This window comes from Austrofundulus limnaeus, unplaced genomic scaffold (genome assembly GCF_001266775.1).
Source record: "Austrofundulus limnaeus strain Quisiro unplaced genomic scaffold, Austrofundulus_limnaeus-1.0 Scaffold237, whole genome shotgun sequence".
Lineage (NCBI taxonomy): Eukaryota > Metazoa > Chordata > Actinopteri > Cyprinodontiformes > Rivulidae > Austrofundulus > Austrofundulus limnaeus.
In genome coordinates this window covers 32,820-58,259 of record NW_013952639.1, presented here as the reverse complement: position 1 = coordinate 58,259, position 25,440 = coordinate 32,820, and the positions used below count along the sequence as shown (strand labels likewise).

The following is a 25,440-nucleotide window of genomic DNA, read 5'->3' as shown; positions in this document are numbered from 1 at the left end:
TGTGTGTGTGTGTGAGGAGGGGACAGTCAAAGCGCTGCGGGGGAGGAAATCAGACAGTTCAGAGTTTTCCTCATGAGTTGTTGGGACAGCTACAGGTTTTTTTGGGTGTTTTGTTAAAACACAGATGGTGCGTTTAAGTTTCCTGTTATTTTTGGGAGATACAGGTAAAGTCTTGACGAGTTTGTCGCGGATCTGGGGGAGTTTCAGCCCCCACCCCTTCTCCTCTCTCTGTGTCTCCCCGCAGTGAATTTCAGGCTCTGCAATTGCTCCGACACTGCAGCAGCCGCGTTCTGCTTTGAAACGTTTCTTTAGTTTGTTATTGCTACGAGCTCTCACAGAGTTCACTCCTCCCGACACCAAGAAAACAGGAGGGGAGGAGTCAGCTGAGCTCCTGTGTAGCGGAGCTCAGAGAGGGAGAGAGACGAAGTAAACCAACAAGAAGGAAAATGAAACTTATCGTCCTCATTTTTTTACCGACCTCAAAATAACTTATCGTGCAATTAATTGATTTATTGACTATCGCAACAGGCCTATGCTAGAGTTACATAAACAATAGCTAAAGTAACAAATATTGCTTAGACAAGCAAAGCAGTTGCTACAATCAGCAATGCAGATGCTAAAGCTAAAAGTAGTAAACCAGTGACTAAAATTAGTGAAAAATAAATGCTAGAATTACACAAATACTCACAGAAAGTAGCAAAACTGACGCTAGTTATATAAACAATAGCTAAAACTAAATTTAAAAAAACATTGCTTAATTGAGCAAATCAGTTGCTAAAAAGTAAAAGTCGCTAAACAGGAACTAAAAGTAGCAAAAAAATGTTAGTTTTGCTCATTTTAGCATCTGTTTTGCTATTTTTTGTTACCATTTCAATAATTCTGTCACTTTAACAAAACCATTGCTTAAATGAACAAAGCAGTCATGAAAGCTAAAAGTAGCAAACAGTAGCTAAAACAAGTAAAAACAGCTGGTAATCTCTTTATTAATACTAAAGCAGTAACCTGGGTACCTGAACTCTGCTCGGTGCTCGGTTCCGGTTCAGTCGCAGCGCTGCAACGTTGACTGTCCTCGGTGCTGGACTGGCGCTGATCTGAGAGGCTTCTGGGTTTCTCGCTGGATGTGTCGGTGTCCATCACCACCACCAGGGCCTGCTCCTCCTTCTCCTTCTCTGAGCTCCACTCCTCCTGCTGCTGCTGCTCCACCTGCCGGTTCCGGAGCAGCACGGCGTCCAACGAGCTCGCACTGAGCATGGTGAGGTCCGCCAGACTTCCATCCTGGTCCACCAGTCTGAAGAGACGGGAGGAGAAGTCACTCACATGTTCACCTGCACACGTCTTTATTAATATACTCATGAGGACCAGCAAAGGGGGGGGGGGGGATTTGACCTTTGGCCCAGTGCCCCTTTTCCACTAGTGCCACTTAATGTAGTGTCAGTACGGTCGGTGTCGGAACGGGTCAGTTCGGGTGCTTTTCCATTGACGTTCCAGTCCAGTTCCAGTGGATGTGTTTTGGTGGTTGGTGGAGGTGGTTTTTGGGCTTTTTGAAAAAAAGTTAATGCACAAAATGAGAGATGGAAACACATTTGCCGAATAACTTTTGAAATTTTAAAAATTTGCTAAAAATTTGAATTAAAATTGGATAGAAACACGACTAATGTCACTGCTACAATTGAAAAAAAAATGGCGCCTCGAGTTGTTGTAAAGGCAGCTCAGACAAAACCAGTGACTCCACCCCCTAGCCAATCAGTGATGAACAGTGTTCTGACGTTGCATTTTGGTGTCGACTGAAACCGCTTGGAACCACAACGAAGTAGGTACTAAAAAAGAGCTGGTTCCATGGAACCAGCCCTTTTTTAGTACCTACTTCATTGTGGTCCCAGTCGATACCAAAATGCGACGTCACTGATTGGCTAGGGGGTGGAGTCACTGGTTTTGTCTGAGCTGCCTTTACAACAACTTGAGGCGCCATTTTTTCCAATTGTAGCAGCGACATTAGTCRTGYTTCCATCCAACTTTAATTCAAATTTTTAGTGAATTTTTAAAATTTCAGAACTTATTCGGYAAATGTGTTTCYATCTCTCATTTTGCRCATTAACTTYTTTTTTTTGAAAAACCCAAAAACCACCTCCACCAATCGCCCAAAAYACACCCACTGGAACTGGACTGGAACGTCAATGGAAAAGCACCYTAAGTGTCTACGCCTTCTTCTGAAGTCCTGCTTCAGTTTGAGAAGTTGCAGGTAAACTCAGACAAATGGCTTCCTTTAATCAACTTTCAAACATGCATTCCTCCCCTTTAGAAGAACCCGTTCAGAGGACCTGACTCAGCCTCGTTAGATGTTTCTACCTGGATTTTTAAGCTTATCAGGATGAAGTCAGGAATTTTTATAGGAGATGTAAATGTACATTCAGAAACCTGCAGAGGCACGCAGAGATAATTAACAGAATTGACCTTCCCTGAAAGCTGCACCTTAAAGAAACAGGTCCTCATAAGCATATAACCACTACATCCACTCAAACAGCTCCAGTGCAAATGATCAGATGGGATTCATCAGCTTTGTGTCTGCTGACAGATCAAGCATTGTAATGACAAAGCAGTGCACACATTCCTTCTGCATTCTTTGAAACAATCTCATCATGGGAGAGGAACTTCCTTTAGCTAAAGGGAGTAATTTCCCCTTCATCTTTTTTTTTAAATTTATTTATCATCTCCTCAGGCAATGGAGCACTGTCATGGTTTTCTGCATACAAAAGGYAAGCATTCTGCCATCCAGTCGTCACACTTACTTGCTCTGCCTGGAAGGAATTTTTTCTTTGATGCTGCTCAGGAAAATAAAAAGTTACACAAAAAGTAAATCAGTGTCAACAACGAGGACAACCTGAAAAAAAAAAATCACCAAATATCCACACAGTCTTATAGAAACTGGGCACAGGAGTTTGGCAGCTTTKTGGGGAGGCGAGCTTCTTTAGGGAGCGGGTGGGAGTGGGGGAGGGGGGAGATGTTCCGGGGCTCGGAATACAAACAAGGTGTCGATCATTGGATCATTGCTGGAGAGGAAGAAGTTCTTGCAGATCCAAACATGCTGGAGAAACAAGTTGTCTGTCAGGAATAGAAGGATTTAGCTTGAAAAGGCTACAAGCAAAAAGAAAAAGAAAAAAAWTCCATAAATCCTGAAAAAGAAAAACCAACCAGGTTATGGGAAAAATAACAAGAGAAGATTGTTAAAGTGAAGCATCATCTTTCAAATTAAACAACTGGGAGAGTTCGGAGAGGGAAGGAAGACGTGGGGCTTCAGAAGAGAACTGACGCCACAAAGAAAGCGAGCAGATACCCACCTATTTACGATCAAATAGACACGCCCGCTGACTTTAGCATGGCTGCGACAAAGAAAGGTGGCAGAGGAGAAAGATGGCAGCAGGTCACAGAGAGAAGAGGCTGAACTGAGCAGCGAAACATGAAAACAAAAGAAAAGAAAAGAAATCCACAAAAAACATTCCACAAAACTGACTGAAATGTGGATTTATGGCACAAAGTTGCAAAAAAAGAACCAGACAAAGAGACAAGTACTTAGAGACACCGCTATGTGCTGAATAACAGCTGAAATCTACTGAAGGAGCTAAAACTGAGTCGTTAAAGTGAAAACTACGAAAACACAGGCTAAAAATGAGCAAAACACAGACTAAAAGAAGCAGAAAACAAGCTTAAATAATCAACAAAACACAAGCTAAAATAACAAAAACTGAGCAAAAGCGGTCGCTACAATTAGCAAAGCAGATGCCAAAAATACCAAAAAAAAGAAGCTAAACCTTTCAAAACTGATAATAAAATGACTAAAACTGCAGAAAAAAAAGTTACTTAAATGAGCAAAGCTAGAAGAGGTCAAACAGTAGAAAAAAKGATGCTAGAATTACTGAAGTGTTAGCTAAAATTAGCAAAACATCAGCAAACGAGACTGTTGATCAAATAAAACTATCAACAGTAGCTAAACTTACCAAAACAGTTGCTAAAATAAGCTTAATGGTAGCTTAAACATCAAAATCGTTGCTTAAATGACCAAAGCAGTTGCTACATTCAGCAAAGCGTACAATAAAGCCAAAGGTAGCCAAACAGTAGCTAAAATGAGCAAAAAACAGATGCTACAATTACTAGAGCAGTAGCTAAACTTAGCAAAACAGATTTTAAAATAAAGAATATAGTAGTTAAAACTAACAAAACCATTGATTATATGAGCAAAGCAGTTCCTAAAAGCTAAAAGTAGCAAAACCTTAGCTATAAAAAAACAAAATGGTAACTAAAGAAAGCAGAATGGTAGCTAAAAGGTAAAAGTAAAACATTAGATCAAGGCTAAGAAAGTAGCAGAATTGTGGGAAAAAGTGTAAAAAAATAAATAAAAACAGCAAATACACTGAAGCAGATTTTAAAATAGTTTTGAAGGAACTGAAGAAATCTGAAAGTATTTTGGGGATCCTTTTAAATATTTGGAAAATTTAAAAAAAAAGATAAAATAAAACATGATCGAGCCCAACGTTTTGAGATAAAAACAGCTACACAGAACCAAAGAACGTTGTTGGTGCAGCTGTTTATTAAAGTTCAGTCGTTAAACCTGAAGTAAAAACAAAGTGAAGTCTGTTTTTAAAGTGTCTGGGATCAAAGAGCAGACGTCTCACCTGTAGATGGTGCTTTCCTCTTTGGCTACCACAGCCTGCAGGTCGGTGAGCTGCAGGAAGTGTTGGTGGAAATAGTGCAGGTGGAGAATGCACGCCAACAGGAAGGAGGTGGGGATGAAGATCTTGGTGAACAGCTCGGGCACATCAAACGTCTCCAAGCCCAGGTCCTTCAGACTGAGTCAGATTTGAGATCAAAGGAAAAAGGTTTAAAGGTTGAAGGTGAAAGGTTTAATCCTTGAAGCAAACTGAGGTCATCTCTTAGAAAAATACTTTTTTAGTACCGTTCTGCCGGACTGCACACAAAATCACAAGATAAAGATGGAGTCTGGGTTGGGAAGGACTCTCAGCTACTACAACAAATTCTAGCTAAATATATTTTAAAAAACATGATGATTTGATGACTAAACTGTTTCCTCAGACCTGGGATGACTCAGCACAGCTCACCTTTTTTCATTTACTCCMAGCGCTCTCATCCAGACCTCTTTGGAGCCCTCAAACTGGAAGGTGTAGACGATGGTGAGGACCACCATGGTGTACATCACCACCGTCATCCAGAAATACTTCAGGATCTTTCTCCACCACTCGAAGTTCACCTGCAGCACATAAGAACTTCGTCTCAGGAAAAATACTGACAGATCCTGAAATGATTTATATTTACAGCAATTCTCCTGTCAGACCAGATGAAAACCCAAACCTACTGTAAAAACCCAGGCTTGTCTCAGTTCTGGGTGTTTGGGGTACCTGGTAGACGGCCACGCAGACCAGCAGCATCATCATGTAGATGATCTTGTACATGACGATGTTTCCTTCGAAGCTGACGATGAAGAACATCCCGCTGCAGATGTAGATCCAGTATTTGACCAGCATCCCCATCACCATACTGCCGAGCACGTGCACGATGTCCTGCTCGCCTCCTTCCTCCTCCTCCGCCTCCTCCTCTACAGAAGCATTAAGAGATGCTGATATATTGGACAATATCTGATGATCGGCTCTTTTAAATGAAACCAGAGAGCGTTGACGGAGAGGAGAAGGTAGAAATGACTCAGCCTGTAACTGAAAATATGGATGGAGGACAACAGAGCTGCTTCATGGAAGAAGAACCTCAGCTTAGCCTGTTAGCTTTAGCGCTGACGCTATATTGCTTTGTAGGTATTAGCTCGGTGCTAGCGCAACAAACAAGCTAAACTGAGGTCCTCCATCCATATTTTCAGTTCCAGGCTGAGTCATTTCTACCTTCTCCTCTCTGTCAACGCTCTCTGGTTTCATTTAAAAGAGTCGATCGTCAGATATTGTCCAAGATTAACCTTCAGGGTGGATATAGCTCGCTAGCAGCCTCACACCGAGGACCTATCCACGTCATCATTTACCCAGAATGCTTTGCATGTAAATAAAATGGCCCCGTCCGTGTAATATATTTTTTAAATTTTAGTTTAAAAATTATTTTAAAAAAACATCCTACAGTACTTTTACAGTCTTTATTTCACAGTTAAAATATATGTTTATCAAATAAAGTCTAACGTTACAACTAATCATGGATCCCTTTAAAAACACACGAGGACACACTGTGCGTTAGCTAAATAAAATAAAGAGCCGCTGGACTTACCCTTCTTCTTCTGGTCCTCCACGAAGACGTCTGAGAGTCCTGCGCTTTCYTCTTTTTTCTTCTGTTGTCTCTCTGTAAGTGTTTGTCTGAGCAGCAACCAGAAAGTCCCCAGACACATCATCTAGATAAAAAAGAAACAAACTAATCAGCTGTAGCTTCAATTATAAACACATAATGTTTATTAGAACAGAAGAATGTGACATAAAGTATCTATAAAAACACTGGATCAGGTTGAGTAGCTGCGAACAGTAAAGTCTTTAGGGTGATTCTAAAAGAAGCTTTGACATGAAGAAAAACTCGTTATATTTYGTCTCCCACACCTTGGATGAAAGCGAATGGAACGGGTTGTTCTTCTTAACGAAGAAGCCGGCTTTGGGCTCCATGGTCTCGAAGCTCCAGATGTACTGCAGCACTATGACCAGGTCACCGTAGGCCACCATGAAGGGAGACGTCAGCATGGCGTAGCGTCGGCGGTCCCGCACCATCCACAGCACGCAGGACCAGATGAGGAAGACGAACGTCAGCCAGCTGACGTACGTGATGCTCCACGCCTGCAGAGGGCGGAAAACAGACATTACTTCTTTCTTKTTTTTTGTTTCAAAATAAAATCACAAAAAGACTGTTGTTTCTTCGGTTTATCGTTTTCAAAACCTAAATGTAAAAATGTAAAACAGAATTAATAAAAATCCACAGTGTTTGATTTTGCTTTGCTAAATCCAAAATAAAATTACGGTGGGCGTTTTATTATGTAGCGATACTGTAAACGTAACTTCAGGCTATGATGATTTCCATTTCTGCCAGAAAGTAACAAATGAAATCCAACGCTCGTCTTTGCTTTAATATAAAAAAAGGAAAAAAATGTAGCTTTTTTTCAATTTAGCTTTTGTCTTTTTATTTATTTATTTATTCATTTATGAATAACCACCTGCTTTATTTTTCTTGTTTTATTTTGAAATGGAAAAAAAACCCCAGAATGAACCATACACCGATTAACTTTTTATCAATGCCTGCTCAAGATGTTTCATATACAATTCTGTTCAAATTTGCACAATTTAACTCTTCGGATCATCTTTTTGTTTAATGCATTGCAATAAAATAAACCTCTACGGTCTCTATCTTGTGTTATCAAGTTATAATTAAATCACATAAAGTGTCTGTTTAATAAATTATCTAATTGATTTCTACTAGAACTAAAGGTGGTGAATTTGATTCACTTTACGGAGTTAATCTGAGTCAGTTATTTCGTTATATCAGGTTTGTTTTAAAATCTTTTGTCACAACAAAAGGACTTTAAGATGTTTCCTTTCAGTTAAGTTTAAAAAAAAAAAGACAAATTCAGAGTTAAATGTATCCCGAGCGCCCACCATCATGGCGATGAGAGCGCAGATGTAGCTCTGTTTCATGATGAACTGGAAGACTTTCACCATCGCACCCACTCCTTTTTTCTTCATCTCGTTCTCTTCGTCCTCAGACTCCTTCGGCGCCGAGTCCTCCGGAGGTAAACTCACTTCGTACACGCACTCGTCTTTCTTCTCTGTGAAAAACACGACCTCCCGTTAAAAAAAGTCAAAACAAAAACATTGTTTTAATCATTTATACAGAGGAAACTCATTTGACGCTAAATTAGAGTGAAGGTCTAAACTGTAACCATCAAACTGGGATTATCTGGTTTAAATGAGAGTAAAGATATCTGAAAAAAGTCTAAAAGGGAGACTTTTTCTGTTTTGCTGTTTTTCTTTTTATTTAACTCTTTAAATGAAAACGAGATTTATGCGTTGAAACAATTTCAAGGTTCCCCTTTCCCTCCACGAAAAGCAATTAACCAATCAGGCCACCACGACCAATCTCAAAAATAACAAAAACTAATTTTGTTAATTTTTAGCATTTTTCAGCAATTTTCAGATTTTTTTCAACTTATTTCTGCTCATATGAGCTTTGACGTGCTTCTTTTTACATCCTGCTAATTTAAGCTTTTTCTGCTCCTTTTCGCTTCATTTAGCTGTTTTCTTTTTTTCTGCCTTTTCAGCTACTCTTTAGCTGTTTTGTTGCTAAATTGATCTAAATTCATGTTTTGGTGATCTTTTCAGCTTTTTCCTTTGATTAAACAAAGGTACTCCTTCAGTTTCTTTCTGCTAATTTACACTTTTTAGCTAATTTTCAGCAAATTTTAGCTTTCTTTCAGGTAGATTTCACTGTTTTGTGATAATKTTCAGGTTTTTAATGCTTAATTCAGCAAACATGCTTTTCGATCATTTCAAGGTCACAAAATAAAAGGTCAAGGTCAGATGTGAATCTTTTTCAGCATGTTTTACCATCTTTTATCTAAACTTAAGTTGATTTTTTTTACTTGTTTGTAGATTTACATTTTTTTTCTTTTTTTCTGGTAGTTTAAACATTTTAAGCCACATTTTTAGCTACATTTCTGCCCAGTTCAGTTTTTTCACACATTTTTTGCTATGATTTTACTGGTTCTTCACTTTTGTTTTCCACTTTCAGCAAAAGTCAGCRATTCAAATGTAACTCACATTAACAGTTTTGCTATTAAACCTTTTTTTCAGCTCCTTCAGGATTAAGCCTTCACTGAAATTCTCTAGTTTCGTTTTATTTCCCAGTTTGTTTTTTAAATTTATCGGTAAATGCGGACCTGTGCCGTCCTCAGGCTTGTCCAGTTTGTACTGGGGGGTGGAGTACAGGTCCAGGGAGACCGGTCCATTCTCAGTAGTCACAAAGTCGAACGACGTCCCGTTTGCGGTGGGCAGCACCTGCAGAACATCGGAAAACTTTAATAAACTTTTCTAAGATCTGAACACGTTTGTTACGGGATTACCAGGAAAACACTCTGCCCTGCAAAGGCAAAAATAAAAAACAACTTGTCATCCTAACATAACTTTTTTTTTTATTTCAGATCTTTCCAATWGGCAGTAAACTAAAATGCTTTGACTTTGCGGGGCATTGGAAGGGTTACTTTTACTACTTTTCACACTGCATGTCATTTTATTTAATTACTCTGCCTTTTCTGTACTTTTTAAAAATACACATTTCATGCTGCCACAGTCACTTTATTAAAAACAACCCTGGGCTGTGTTCGAGGATGCAGTCTGAAAAGCAGTTTTCTTACACAAAGTTAAGACTATGGGGGGGGGGACAAAGACGAGGAGGTTCAAAAACACATCCAGAGCGGCCGCACCTCGGTCGTACTGAAGTGGTCCTGCGTGGAGAGGAGCTGGGAGGAGAGAAAAGAGTGGCGTTAACCTCCCRGTTCTGTTACAGACGCTGATCAGCTGGAACAAAAGCTGAACGGTGCCACTCTGGAAATCCAGACTTCCGATCCTGAACTATAAAAGCACGAGGGTGGCCGCTAGAGGCACACGTTTATACAACAACAAGGTCAGGATGTGTGTGTAGGAGTGTGTGAGAGAGACGGTGTGCTCTGAAGTCACTCCAGGGATGAGTCTGTTATGAAACTTAAAACTTCAATTTCACTAAAATATGAAAGATTTGCTTCATTTTACTCTATTTTTGAATTAAAGTTGAACCATGTTAATGTTTCAGGCAACGACGGCAAAAGGAAATTAGTTATTTGCTTTGTTAGCAGCCAAAACGGTCCAACAATCGACGGCTGCGCATTACGCCCGACGTACGTTTTTCTCGTCCGTGCCTTGGCGAGCTCCCCACCACATCTGCCTCTTCCTGTTGGCCGAGCTGTTGGTTCTGTTTCCACTCTGCTCCTCTTCCTCGCACGCGCCGTCGTCCTTGTCGTCCTGAAAAAACACCAACAGAGATTTGACGCCGTTTGATGCTCTGACCTCTGCTGCGCCGCCGACCGTTCACACAGTGATCTTAGAACCCGCAGAGTCCGAGGCGGAGCTGAACGACCTTTTCAAGGAGGAAACGGCGATAACTTTCATCTCGACAGACTCGTCGGGTTTCAACATTTTAAAGTACTGATAACCAGTGAAGTTAATCTACTCACACCAGAAATAGGACTTTTTCCACGATGCTGATGCTCCATCGGGGCCAAACGTAAAGCCAACTGTACATAACCCCCTGAATATAAACTTAGCAGAAAAAGTAAGGAAACGAGTGTTTGGTAGATGATTTCATTGTTGCAACAATACTTCTTGGCAATAAATCTTATACCACTGGAAAGCCTGTTAAATACCTTTTTAAACGGTGCCACATTTGTAAGGAACAAGCATTTGTGAGATGAGCAGTAGAATAGGGTGTGTGGATTGCGCACATGAAATGTTTCCCAACAAGCATTGTTAAAACATAAACACATTTCCTTACTTTTCATTCTAAGTTAATGCGCAACTATCCGACTACCAGCCTGTCCAAACCACTTTATGACCAGAATTAGAGGTAGAGGTTCGTCACAAGAATGTCCTGTTTGGTTTTTCCGACGCCTTCTTTAGCTTGGTGACGCATCACGATGCCCTCGTGGCACCGCACCGATCTTCAGGAACATTCGACAGACAGAAATGTCTGTCTTTTTTTCCTCTGTAAATTCTGTAAACKTTGTAGGCGGCGTATAGTGACCGCAATTATTTTATGAAGCCAAAGGTGACGACCCCTTCTTTCAAAATCCTACCTGAAAGCCTGATCAGACAAGTAGACTTCATCAGTACCGCCTCAGATTTGAAAAATAATCCAATGTTTAAAAACATTCTAACCTTTCTTACTTCCAATGGGAAGGGGAAAAAAACGACTAAAATAATTCATGTCCTGATGCGTCTCAGTAATCCAGGTAGAAAAATCAAAAAGGAAAAATAATTAAGAAAAGTAAGTCAGTCCTCTGGACGGGTTCTTCTCTAATGATAGTCAGGTGATGGAGCACATGATCCTCTATGAACAATAGAGCTAATCAAGGAACTAATGACCTGTTGTTTGGCTGATGGTCCTCTTTAGCATGTGACCAACCTGTTTGTTCACCATGAGGAGGCAGTGCTTATTAGTTCACCTGAAACTCCTAGGACTGAAGAAGTCTCTTGGAGAAGAGACGAAACGTTTCATTAAAGAAGAACCCATCCAGAGGACCTACTTATTTTTTCTTTTTGATAAAATAATTCACATTTTAATTTTTGCCAACTTAAGACTCGTTTTTGTTTGGTGTTCTGTTGGCCACGCCCTCATGGCTCCGTGCAGATCTTCACTTCCGCAGAGATTTTAAAAGACATTTCTCTCGCTCTCAAAAACACACCAGAAAGGCCTAACAGCCAATCAGATTTAAGGTGGGGGCGGGCCTTGGGCCTTGGCGAAACTTGGATCCAGCACCGAGCATGAAGCCAAGAAGAAGACCGAGAATAAATCGTACCGGCTTGGATGGAGGAATGCGTTTTTGCCACAATCTCCGCTCCCCTTCGTAAATCTCGTAAAACTTTGAAAGTGTTAAATCCTGCCTGAAAGCCTGCGTGACGACCTCTAAATCAGAACARCAGACTGGTTCTGGTGGTTTTGGCATAGAGGAGGTCCGTCATAATCTGACATCTCTAYCCTTGAACAAACCTATCAGCTGCTGATTTAGACAACCAATCATGTTTTATTATTAGCCTCTAATCTAAACTGTAAGAGTAGGTAAAAACACACAGACACACAGTTTTTCCTGAGGGGGGGGCGGGTCGATAATGCATACAGCCCCACAGGTTTGAAGGGAAGTATTGACCCCTCTATAAAAACACTGATCTATAACTCCATTATAAGATGGAGGAGCCCAGCCTGGAGCTCAGAGCTGAAGGAAAACCGAGGCTGGTCTTTATGAAAGTGACAATGTTGGAGAAAATTTTACTCTGCAGTCGTTTCACAGCAGTTTTTAAGTAAGAGCAAAACCTTCTGTTGCACAGTGAGCAAAGAATAATATAATTTATCATATTCTATTGTCATAAATACACAGATTTGAGTCAAACAGCAAGATGGGTGTCTTAAGATGATTGTAGACAGCTGACTGAAATAGTTATTTACTTTTTTATTATTAGTGTCCAACTCTTTGTCTCTGAATCCTTTGCATCCACTGATATTTTAGGCGCAGCCCTTGCTTCAAAGTGCCTGTGACATCAATTTTTGTAATAACAATGAATGTATTATTGGAAGGATAACACTGATAACATATTGTTAAAAAATGTTTCACGCCACTGAGATTAACAGTTTTTGAGATATTTGCATATGGAGTAGCAGGAAGTGATGTCAAAGGGGAATGTTAGCATGTAAACAGATCATTGCTAAAACGGCTAACAACACAGACTGTAGAGAAGAATCTGATGTTTCTTTAGATCATTTTAATCACTATCAGAGCGAGATGAGGAAGAGTCAGAGTTCAAATAATATTGTTTAAATAAACAAAAAACAGAGAGTTTTATTTCTTGAAGAGTTCCCCTTTGATGTCACTTCCTGTTTCACTTTAGCTGAGCCAAATTCAAAAGAAAATATGCCAATTATGTGATATAATGAGTAAAATCACATGTTTTATGCCAAGTTTCTTAAATATAAATATATTTTCTTTGACTTTTTGTATTTCATGGCTATGCATGTCACAGGCACTTTAACATCCACATCAGTGCAGAATTCCAGAAATATCGGTCGCCTCAATTTGAAGTGTCTCTATTTTTTTATTTCTTTCTGTTTTATCAAAGTTAGACCAAAAGAGTCTCGAGGCTCTTTCACTAAACGTCTAAGTCCAGAACTCAGACGCCCTCAGGTTGCCTCGGTGAGGCTTTAGAACGGGTCGAGGCGGTGAGGGGAAGTCAAAGTCAACTGTTGACGTGACGAAGCATGAAGAGACGACATCTAACCAACCAGCAGCAGGATTTACCACCACGGAAATAAAGACACAGCAGTTTTGTACTTTAGTTTAAAAAAAACAGTTAAACCACAAAGCGAGTTGTTAAACTCGAGTTAATTTATTACATTTTGAAAGCGACACGAGGTAGACGTTCATCACACAGTTAACGCTTCGTGTTCCACATCAACTAGAGCTGCTTGAGGTTTTAAAAAACTGACGTGATTTGTTTTTAACTTCTAAGTTTGGCTTGGTTTAACCTAACCTCTCCCTTATGGAGGCGGTTTTACTTGCACATGATACAATTTCAACCTAACCCTAGCTCTACGTCTCTTTTGGTTCCACGACGCTCGCTTCGCGGAAGCTCAAGTCTGCGCGGGACGACGAGAGGCAGCATAAAAACTGGTCTGTGTGGCCGTTTTTCTAAAGAGCCATCAGATAACACATCAGCTTCACACGGCTGATCAACGGTCCTGAAATCTTTTGATCTACCCTGAACGTTAGTTTGTCGTGTCCATCGTGGTTCACACTTGAGTTTAACAGTCGGGCCTAATTGTTAAATCTCGTTTTTTTCCAGGAGGTGATAATCTGTTATTAAGCAGCATATAATACGATCAGTTGTTTCTTCCCTCCGCTTAATCGTTTCCTGTATTTACACGAGTGGATGGGGAGGCGGTGTTAATGGGTTTGACAGCCTGAAATCAGGAAGTGACAGCTGAATGACAGAACATTACAGTAATTAGGACTTAACTAACTCAACCTCTGTCCGTTCAGAATCAAGTTGCTTTATCTCTTTTTTTAAATAACGTCAACATGTCCTAAAAGATCCAGAAACCGCCAATAAACATTGTTGAACACAAAGAAGAGCATCGACATCTTGAACTAAAAATATCCCCAAACCTGGTGAACTAAAAACAGGCCCGAGCCCCGGTGTTGTGTCTGCTGCGCTCACCATCAGCTGGTCGATGGGCTCCTGCAGCCAGAGGCGGATGAGTGTGGCCAGGGTGTAATAGAGAATCAGCAGCATGATGGGGTTGACAAAGTGGTACCACTTACGCTCCGGGCTCACAATGAGCTTCCACGTGTAGGAGCAGTTGGTCTGAACGATGGGGGCGATGCCAAAAACTCTGCAGAGACGACACGAGGAAGCACCCATGTAAAGGAAAAAAGATGCAATGACCAAAAAGGAATTAAATCAAACGATAAAAACAAGACGTTACCGAAAACAAATAATAAAATCACACTGGTAATGGTTTTCTGCATTTTTATTTAAATGAAAATAACTATTTTTTCTGGTTGAGATTTAATTAATGCTGTTTATTTTTATTAAACATCTATGTTAATAATTGTATTTATTATTTGAGGCTAGTTTTTTTAGTTAATTCTGACTTCAGTATTTATTTAAACATGCACGTTAGGCTTTTTCTACCTCACAACCTAGAACCTTTCAACACTTTCATTTAAGATAAAATACTTATTTGTTTGCATTAATAAATGAAAGCCGCAATAACAGTTTAAATGTTTATCTTTAGCATCCGAAATGTCAATAATTCTCAGGTTTTATTACTCAGAGAGAAAAACAATCTCTACATTCAAATCTCTTAACCTTGAAATGAACAATGAACAGGGTAAGAATCTGTCTGTCCAACGAAGGATGTCGTCCGTTTCACTCCTTTCCTGAGCAGATGAACTTTGTCGATCTGCTCAGGAACTGCGCTGACGTTGCGAGTGACGAATGCTCGGATTGAAAAAGCCTCCCGAGACGTTTCCTTTATGCCATGTGGAGGAGCGACAGCCCCCGCCGAGTCCGGCGCGCTTCCTGAGCGGTTTCATCTTACGGCCCGAGGAAGGCCGGCTCGGTCACGTGACTTAGAGACTTCCATTGTGGGGCAAGAGAGCAGGAAGTGGAGTGGAAGCCGGGCCTCTCGGCGCCTCAGCAGCAGACCCTGTCCTGACAATCTGCCATAGTTTCAAACTTTAAGATTATTTGGAGAGACACTTTTTTTTTGTATAAAAAGTTTAAGTCTAAGGGTGCACCAAAAAATCATTTTTAATCAGAATCGTGATTCTCATTTACAAGGGTTCTTTACTGAATGAGTCTGAGTTTGACATGAGCTTCACTGTGTGCAAAATGTGCAAAATGAAGATGAAGCACTTTAGGAACATGACAAATGGGCTCACACTGAGTTTTGAATTTAAAAAATCTATTTTGAATCGAATCGTGAGATAGTAATAGATTCCCACCCCTAAAGTCTTCACTGTAACGCCGAGCTGAGGATGCGAAATAAAAAAATGCAGTGATGCAAACAGCTAACAAATAAGTTCACTAATCACTAATCTGCTAAACAATCTTAGCTTTGCTAATGCTAAACGGCTTAGCAAAGCTCTGTCTAACTTGTGATAACTGCAGTCTGCCCTTCAGAATAAAAGCATTTCTTTGAGTTTGTATTTTATATTTAAACAACAAATATTAAATACCTTCTCTGCCATATTTTATTCGTAGTCTTTTTTGTATTCATTATTTCAATATTGTTAAATGTTATATTTGATGCTCTTAGTTTGAAATGTAGCTGCTAAAGATGCTATGTGCCACAAACACTGTGACACTTCCAGCACTGCTTGTAAAAGGAGATCATTTTTATTTAATTTGACATAAATGGCATGAAAACAGTTAATATTAGCAGCATCTAATTTAACAGAAGCTAATCTGTCAGTTAACGACTTACAGTGTTAGCAAAATAAAGCTAATCGGCTAAATGAGAAGCTAGTTCTGCTATTAGCAGATTAGCAGACCTGTGCCCACCACTGCTCGCAGGTTAAATGGTCTCAAACACTCAGGTTTCTGGGACTGCGGCTAAAGAAAATTAGCTATTTTCTTGCGGTTTTGAGTCTTGCAGCTCAGACCTCTGGTTATAAAACTAATGTCCTTTCTTGACCTCATGTCAGATTCACAGGTTGTTTTCACAGATTTTCTCTCATCAACAACACTAACTGCCATTTGTTCTCACCAAAAAAACAGTGTTTTCATTACAAAAAAAAATAAAGGAAATGTTGCCATTAAAGAAAGGAACTACAAGCCCAGCTTTCCTGGATGAAAAACTGTCACTATTTCTGTCACCACAGATTGAGTCCATTTCAGCTAAAGAGCAGCTCATCTGCCAGCGGCGGCAGAGGGATGGCGAGGACGTGGCATTCGCTCCAAGCATTTTCAGACATATATTTCTTTAAATAGCTTGATTCCTGACAAACAGCAGCAGCTTTCAAATGAAAAAAAAAGAGGAAAAAAATCAATTAAACTCTGCAACACCAAGGACAAAAATACAGCAGCTTCTCTAAAGCAGCCGCAGTGAAACAATGTGTAAAAGACACATCATCATCATCATTATTATTATCATCATTATCATTATTATTATCATCATTATCATTATTATTAATATTATTATTATGATTACAGACATCCTACTTCATATTTTATGACAGAATGATTCATTTTTCATTTAGTCTGTAAAGCAGAAGAAAGAATTACATGAAACTTAGCTATATTAGCAGTTTTTGATGTTTTCTATCTTTACAATTTACCACAGTTTTTATAACATTAGTCATTTTTACTGTGCTGTTTGTTTTAAAAATGTTATTATAATTGATATTTTCATTATTAAAAACACTTCTAGTGTTTATAAATCCTAAAGATAAAGGTGCTTTAGTTTTCATCAATGCATTTTTGTTTGTTTGTTTGTTTGTTGTACGTTGTAGTTTTATTCACTTCAGGTAAAGTAGCTATAAACACACTTTTACTGCATGAAACTGGTTTTTACTCGTTTAAACCAAAACAGTTTTGATTCTGATTAAGAAAATTTAAAAGTATTTGTCATTTTAGATGATTACAATTATCATTTGAATAAATAGCAGGAATATTTTTGTGTATAATTTTTTTTCCCTGAAATCCTCCCCAAAAAACATTTAATAAATACATTTAGCTGCATGTATTACTCTGGAAAAAAAAAAAGAACAGGATGATTATTACATATGCTAACAAAATGCATTATCTAGAGTATAATTTATAATTTGTAGATAATTATGACTAGTAAAGAGTTCATTATTTGCCCAAAATTGAATCTTAAACACTTTGTTTCATGTCATTGTGAATGAAATCACAGCCTAAAATAATCCCAATAATCTGCAACAAGAAAATAAGATAGCAATGCAGTTAAATGATCATTATTCAGTCAATAATTTTAATAATTCAGTTAATAATTTTAATAATTCAGTTAATAATTTTAATAATTCAGTTATTAGCCGCTTGATCCTTTTTTTGTGATCCCACCTTCAGTCATGTTTGTTTCAGCATCATTTTTAACAGTACAAAGATTCAGATTAGAGACGTATTTCACTTCTGACAGGATTAATTAGTGCTTTAATAAATAAATTAATTAAGAAGCAGAGCAGTTAAAGTCAATCCAATCTGAAGCTTTTAAAAGAAATTAAAAACATTAAAATGCACTATCCAATCTGAGTGAACTCTAAAGCTGGAGGAAAAACAGGGTTTCATCGTCTTTAAATTCTCAGTTTTGTTTTATTTTTCTCTTCGCAGCTCTGAGTGTGTTTACAACAGAGTGGCTTCGCTCCGACCGCAGAGTTTCAGCGCCGCCGCCGCAGGAAGTCCGTAGGGTCTTCGCTCATGCATAATAAATCACGACGGCTGACCCGGAGAGAAACAAACCTCTGCTTCTCAAATCGAAGTGATGCCAGTCGGAGCAGCTTTTACTTTATAAAAAAAATAAATATTTATTAGAGTTTAAATGACGCAACAAATACGGCGAAACCAGGAACGGATCAAACGGCTGGTTGAGGGGACCTCCTCGTGTCTGACCTGATGAAGCTGTCCTCAGGCGGGATGGACTCCTGAAAGAACTGGAACTGGTACAGGTAGAGGACCACCAGGTGGCCGGCGCTGAAGATGGCCATGAGGACGCACATGCAGCTGAAGATGAGCGTGTTGAAGGTCCGGCAGAGGGACCACCAGGTGCACAGGAACAGGAAGACGGAGAAGTAAACGAAAGACGTCAGCGAGGGCAGCATGATCCCTGCAGGAACGAAAACAAAACAGAGACGGAGATGAGGGGAAAGAAGAGACGTCTTCACTCTTTACTTTAATCCCGACTTTGATTTTAAAGAGTTTCTTCAGTTTTAAACTAGTTTGAAGTTTTGATTCTGTAACTGAATCTGGAGTTTATTAATAAATAACTTCACTTTAGTTCTTCTGCATATGTTCATAAAACCACAACGTTTTTCTTTTTTAACTTCCAAACATCTTTGTTAAAGATGATCATTGTCATTTAGTGCTTTTTTTTTTTATAAATTAGTGAATATTTACTCTCACATTTGTTTAACTAGACGTTTAAGTAAAATGTAGACTTGTACATCTGGAAAACTACCGGAGTAAACTCAAACGGCACCATTTGGAATAAATCAGGATGAACTTTTGTTTTATTCCGTTGTTTTTTTTTTCTGTTTTAGATGGTGCGATAATCATAAATAACCCAACAAACCATCCTTTGCTGTTAGATTCTGTTCTGAGTCAGTTTAACTTTATAAAAGAATATTTGTCCTGCTGAATGATCACAAACGTTATGTTAAAAACTACTTCATCCCACAAACTAATTCCTCTCAGATGGGCAATAATTCTACTGATCTTTGCCATTTTCTGCTCTTTTAATCTATCATTATTAAAAGGATGTGGTCTGTTATGTGCTTTTAATTCTCAATCTTATCGGCGTTAAAACTTTTAAGCAGATCCATATTTACAGCCTGCTGCTGGAGAAAACAGGCAGGGAAAATGTGTTCATTTAAAAAGATCTAAAAGATTAATTTTGGAGCAAAAACTATGGTATCAATAAACATTAATTTATTTCTTATTTATTTATTTATATATTTATCTTTTACATTTATCATAATGTAAATATTTTAATAATCTGACAGATCAGGTGACTACAGAGAATTACATGTTTTAAATGCTTAAAAGCAAACCTCAACTGATTAAAAAAACTAAAGCAACTTGAGATTTATATATACTTTTTTTTTTTACTATAAACAAGTTTTATTTATAGGATTTAAAAAGTGCCAACCTATGAAGTAAGGCACTACTTGTACACAACTGAGAACCAAAGCAACAATTAAAAACAATAAAAAGATTAAATAAACGTAGTAAAATAGGACGGTGGGAAAAACGATTCCACACAAAACACCGGACAGAGATCCAGTCTGAGCTTAATGGAAAGCTCTTAAAGACATTTCCAGATGAACTGAGAGCAAAGATGAGATGGAAACTGATAAATTAGAGCCGCTCTCCACAGGAGGAGGGACTCGAGTGGCAATACAAGAGCTGAGGAAAGTTGCAGAAGGCGATTAAACGACTGATGGACTTTTTAATAATCCATCGAGCTCTCTGTTCGTTCTGAGGAAATTAAACGCCTGTTTTGGAAAAAGTGTAACATTTTCATTTCCTGGAGTATATCACGAAATTTTCAACTAAATGTTAAAAATAAAAGATTTGTAAATTAAAGGTCTAGCATTTAGCGATGCACCAATTTTGGTTTTGTGGACTCACAAACTCATTAGAGTTCAAGATGATCTGATGTCTTAAAGGGCCTGTGACATCAAGTTTTCGTAATAACCATGAATGCATTTTTGGAAAGATAACATTGATAACATATTTCAAAACAAATTTCATGTCGCTGAGATGAACAGTTGTTGAGACATTTGCATGTGAAAAAACAGGAAGTGATGTCAAAGGGGAATGTCAGCATTTAGACAGAGTTTTGTTACAAAAGCTAACAAAACAGACTGTAGAGAAGAATCTGATGTTTCTTTAGATTATTTTTAGTCGCTATCAAAGAGAGACGAAGAAGAGTTAAAGTTTAAATAATTTTGTTTTAATAAACAGAGACCAGCTAGTTTATTTTATTAACGAGTTCCCCTTTGATGTCACTTCCTGTTTCACATAGGCTGAGCCAAATTCAAACAAAAATACGCCAGTTATGTGACAAAATGGGTAAAATCATGTGTACTATGCCAATTTTCTTAAGTATAAAGATGTTTTTTTTTACTTTTTGTATTTGAAGGACAGGCATGTCACAGGCATTTTAAAAGAAAAACTGTATTTATGGATGTACAATGAAAAATATTCAACCACAAAAACCATCCATAAAGTTGGCTCGTTATACACAAGAGTAAATTTTGACGGTTTTCTAATGTACTACCACAATAAGATTAAACATTTTCTCATACATAACTAAAATATTGTGACCTGAGGGATAAATCATCATTATTCCCTCTGTCCTCAGCAGATTGTTTTCAGTGACGTGGAGCCAGAAGATCATGCTGATCCTCCTCAGCAGCCACAAACACACACAGATGTGTGTGTCCCCACCAGAGTACACAACAGACTGAACCATCCTAAAGTATATATGGAATTAGAGGTAGCATTATACACCAGGGATAGATTTTTATGCTTATTAAGCTAAAAAAAAATAAGGGGTACATTATACATAAATAAATACAATACTTTCTAAAAAGAAAATCATCTACGCCGATGATGACATGATGTTTTTTGTGGATTTCTTGCTATGCTGATGGGATGGTGCATTCAGAGAAACGTATTTCTCAGTACTGACCATTTCAAAACAAGAAAAAAGTAATGATCATTTTTAGGATTTGTTCCATTGGTCACAGATCCATGACAATCAAGGTGAAAATCAGCCGTTACTGATCTCAGGCCAAACATTTGGTGAATCTCTTCTAGCATTCCTACATCTTGTAGAAATGAGTTGAAGTCATTATAATATGTTCTCTGAGTATGTGTTGTGAATAACTCTCAGCTACTACCACACCAAATTTTACCTCAATATCTATAAAACTAGCTGTGTTTCCATTGCAAATGTGCGCAAAACTTTGTCGATATTTTAATAATGTCGAAAAACACAGTTTCGCAATTGCGGTGTTTCTATTAAGTAAGAAATGCTATTAAAGTCAAGCGTGAATATGCTTGTTTTCGCGGTAAGTCATTACAAACATGGCGGCAACGGATGTAAACATGCATATTACTACCACGACACTAGCGCTCATCATCAGCCATCAGAGTAGACGTCGGCGTCTTATTGAGGCTTGCGAACGACAAGCCCGTTATACTTGGGAGCAGCTATGTATAAGACGTTTTTGGGAAACTGTAGTCATGAGTTTACTACTTTCTTTTACTACTTCGGTGATTTTACTACTACTTCTACTTCCTGTTTTCTTCTTCGTCAAATTTTTCGCCAGTAGAAACAGCCAGTTGTTGATCATGTGACTCCTGTGATGTGAAAAAAGTGTTTCCATTGAAGTTTTGCGGAAAACGCCAATTTTGATACGGCCGAAAAACCACCTCATCTTGGCGCAAAAACATTTTGTCGAAATTGATGTGTTTCCATTTAGCTAATTTTTTTTCAAAAGTCTAATTTGCACATTTTCATGGTAAATGGAAACGCAGCTACTGACTGAATTATAGTCTCTTTGTTGTTGGTTGCGGCAGCCATCTTGAACTGAGCTGGCTTTAAAAGTTAATGAGTGACACTGATGTTTCATCAAACCCCATCAAGTTTTTGAGATGTTTTGCTTTCAAACACAAACATCATCACCCACCAACAGAGAGCCCCACCTGTCATGCCCAGCAGGACGGTGACCACGACTTTCCCCGCGGTGGTGATCAAGTTCCCGATGACCTCCTTCACCTTTGAAGCCACTTCCGCCACCAGCCGCAGAACCTTCATCTTGGCGCTCTCTTTGGCCTCCTCTTCTTCTTCCTCCTCCTCCTCCTCTTCCTCCTCATCGTACAGCTCGTCGTTGTCCTCGTCCTCCTCGGCCTCGTAGCCCGCCTCCAGGTCCTCCTCCAGCAGGATGTCATCGTCCAGGCTGGGCTTCTCCTCGTCCTCCTTTCAAACAGAGACGCGTGGTCAGAGCTCTCCGTGGTGCTGAAGACCGTTTCCTACAGGTAGAGTTAGCGTAATAATCCCAGCGCGTCGCTCCTGTGTGTGCGTTTCAACACACCTGAACTTAGTTTTACATTAAGCTGCTATTTCTAAACAACTCTCTTTTCTTTATGGTCTCAATAAAAAAACAGAAATAACAAGTGAGCCATTCAGTTCGACCCATAAAGTTCCAAACAACCGGAGAAGCAGGCGGTTTGAATTCTTCTCGATTTGCAACATCGGCTGTCGTAGATTAGTTTCTGGTGTTTCCCAGGGAGCCGTGCCATCTGGGCCAGCCAGAGCACTCAAAGCCAAAAATGTTTTTTTTTATATATATAAAGACTGAGTCATAAAGGGAAGGCAGGGCCTGGCAGAGGACGGAGGCTGTTTTCCAAAGCATCAACTCTCACATGAAAGAGCTTTGATTTTTTTAATTATTACTTTACATTTAAACTCCTTTTCCTCACGGCCTGCGAGGCTCGGTGTGGACTGAGAGCTTGAGCAGCTGGTTTTATTCACCGTTTTTATAGCAACACGGTGATAATTAAACCTTATCAGCTCGCTGCTGTTTGTAAACATAAAGCTTCATTTAAGTGTCCAGTTTCACAGCTATGGCTGGTCAGAGGGACCGAGAGGTTAATAAACAGAGTCTGGAAAATGTGTTATTTTTTCATGAAGACGTTAGTGCTCAGAAACAAACAAACAACAAAAAAAATTTTAAGGTTTAAATAAAAGAGTGAGGACAGAGTTAATGAAGAGGCATCGGAAGGGCACGACCTCGTTCACCACCGAGTCAATAACGAGAAAATAAACGGGAGGGAAGTCGATCCACAGCTGCAACGCCTCATCAGCTGAAAAATTATATATTCACTAATAAAAACATCTTTAGGAAGGTTTTTTCTAACAAATGCAACAATAGTTGGGGTTCTGTGGAAATGTTACAAACAAATAACATCTTACATGCCGTGGACAGCTTTTTGAATGAGAGTAATTGTAATAAATAAAGTTTATTTCTGCAGAATAACAAGATAATAGTTCAAGTGGGGCCAAGACCAAAGTGGGTTTTTATTGTCTTATAAAACTCTATTCTTAAAACATTTTATAGCCTTTCAAGCACTTCCCTAGAAATAATATTTCTACTTTAATAAAGTAATAGATGTGCAAAATTGACAACAATGTAAAACTTGATTAATCAGCATTTGTCTGTAACACTGCAAACATTTTGAAACTGGAGACAGTAAAAAAACATCTTGGCCCTAATCCGACATTAACTCGTTAATCCAGTCAGAATGAGGGTGAAACGCAGGTGGAATCGCTGTTTTATTTGGTAAGTTTAAAACTTTTAATTTTTGAGGCTCAAAGGTTGCTTAGGAAATTAAAAATTCTCTCTCTGGGTTGGGAGTGAGGTGTTGACTCGAGAAGGAGTTGAATTATTTCAGGGGTTTTGTTCAGAAATTAGAGAAAAATGGAGTCAGAGATTGAAAGGATAAATCAGTGGAACTTTTGTGGTATTACTTTGTGTCGGTCCTGGATGGATGGATGGATGGATGGATGGATGGATGGATGGATGGATGGATGGATGGATGGATGGATGGATGGATGGATGGNGGATGGATGGATGGATGGATGGATGGATGGATGGATGGATGGATGGATGGATGGATGGATGGATGGATGGATGGATGGATGGAAAAAATTTTCAAACCCTTTCATTTTGATTTGTGTTGTTACAGCACCCAATATCTCCAAACTGAAACCATTAAATAAGTCATCTACAGCAGGTTAGATATTGACTGCTCATAACTTTTCCACAAAACCCCACTTCAAAAACTCAACACAACAGAAACAGCTGCAAAAAAACTTCAAGCTATTTATTAGAAACATTTCTTCTTAGTTTGAATCCTCAAACTTTACTTTGTCACCAGAAACTTTTTTTTATTTTAATCTATTTTATGAGGAAATTTTAACAAACTCCCACACTCAACTCCTTCAAACCTTCATGCTTTTAGTCCTGAAGTCTGTAAAAAATAAAGTTTGTGCTGAAATACTTATGTCTGGGTTTTGTGGTGTTTGGAGAGATTTTACTTCAAACAGGCTGAGATGTTTCCTCTTCGAGATGCTAATCGTTTACTCCAGACTTAAATTTTGTGAAAACAAATGTCTCCAAACACACCGAGGTCCAGATGGTTTCTCCTAATCCACACAGCRTCCAACATCTACTCAAGTTTAATCCAAATAATGACAGAAACTATAGGTGAACTGAACATAAAGTCCAGATGTTCCTTCAGAATAAAATGCCTTGAGGTAGTTTGTCTCTTCTTTGTGTAAAAACAATTAAACCTAAAAATATAATGCCTGAAGGAAACTTATTGAACACAAGCAGCTTCCTCCTTATTAATTTTATGTCATGTATATCTTTGCTGTTTAATGGAGCCTGGTGCTCATTATACAGAATCATTAACCGTCATGTTTCCTTCTAAACATTATCTGAAGAGACGGACGTCAGCACAAACAGAACCCACTTGATCCTCTGCCTCGAAGTCTGCGTTGTACTGCGCCATGTCCTCAGGCGGCCTCTTCTGGACCAGACTGCGACACAGCAGCCAGATGGCCAAGCCGGCCATGAACATGCCGATGTCCGGGATGAAGACCCGGATACCGTTCCCCGGGTCGGCACCGATCACGCTGCGGACAAACAGAAAACAGATGACACGAGGAGAAACTCTCAAGTAGTGATCTCTGGATGCACATCTACAGCTGGGTACTGTTGACTCCATTCAAAATGGCCGCCACAGCTCAGTGACCAAACACCAAAGAGGTTACAATCCAAGCAGTGTCACAGACACTGAGCTGAACCTTAGTGTGGTAGTAGCTGAGAGTCACTGTGGGAGTAGCAACACAGACGATGAGCACTGACATTATTTAACACAAATGTTTTAAAACTTAGTCAGTTTCACAGATATTGAGCTAATTTTGGTGCAGAGGTAACTGAGAGTCATCCTCAGCACGTCATCCGAGATCTCACAATAAAACACAAGACTGTGAAGACAGTCATTTACAGAGTTTGTCTAAAAGCTGCTACAGCTTACTTATGGCTGAATAGCTGGACGCTACAGCTAAATAACTAGACAGCTAAACAACTAGACAGCTAAATAGCAAAAAGGCTAGGCAGCTAAATAGCTAGACAGCTAAACAACTAGAGAGCTAAACAGCTAAACAGCTAGACAGCTAGACAGCTAAACAGCTAATCAACTTGACAGCTAAACATCTAAACAGCTAGACAGCTAAACAACTTGACAGCTAAACAGCTAGACAGCTAGACAGCTAGACATCTAAACAGCTAAACAACTTGACAGCTAAACATCTAAACAGCTAGACAGCTAAACAACTTGACAG

General features: G+C 39.0%; 1 protein-coding gene across 5 annotated transcripts in view; it reads right to left on the bottom strand.

Annotated features, from left to right (window-relative positions):
• Positions 1-25,440, bottom strand: part of piezo2b (piezo-type mechanosensitive ion channel component 2b) — an 82,319-nt gene that overhangs the window by 32,376 nt on the left and 24,503 nt on the right. For 4 of the 5 annotated variants that reach the window (XM_014019968.1, XM_014019965.1, XM_014019964.1 and 1 more), the window contains exons 5-18: positions 24,567-24,729; positions 21,735-22,008; positions 17,913-18,126; positions 13,995-14,169; positions 9,912-10,031; positions 9,458-9,493; positions 8,915-9,032; positions 7,635-7,804; positions 6,591-6,821; positions 6,271-6,391; positions 5,409-5,605; positions 5,112-5,260; positions 4,668-4,841; positions 1,011-1,288 (exon numbers count right to left, since the gene is read on the bottom strand). In XM_014019968.1, coding sequence (XP_013875422.1) covers positions 1,011-1,288; positions 4,668-4,841; positions 5,112-5,260; positions 5,409-5,605; positions 6,271-6,391; positions 6,591-6,821; positions 7,635-7,804; positions 8,915-9,032; positions 9,458-9,493; positions 9,912-10,031; positions 13,995-14,169; positions 17,913-18,126; positions 21,735-22,008; positions 24,567-24,729 — 2,420 coding nt within the window. The remainder of the gene's footprint in view (positions 1-1,010; positions 1,289-4,667; positions 4,842-5,111; positions 5,261-5,408; positions 5,606-6,270; positions 6,392-6,590; positions 6,822-7,634; positions 7,805-8,914; positions 9,033-9,457; positions 9,494-9,911; positions 10,032-13,994; positions 14,170-17,912; positions 18,127-21,734; positions 22,009-24,566; positions 24,730-25,440) is intronic. The other variant, XM_014019966.1, reaches the window with a different exon arrangement.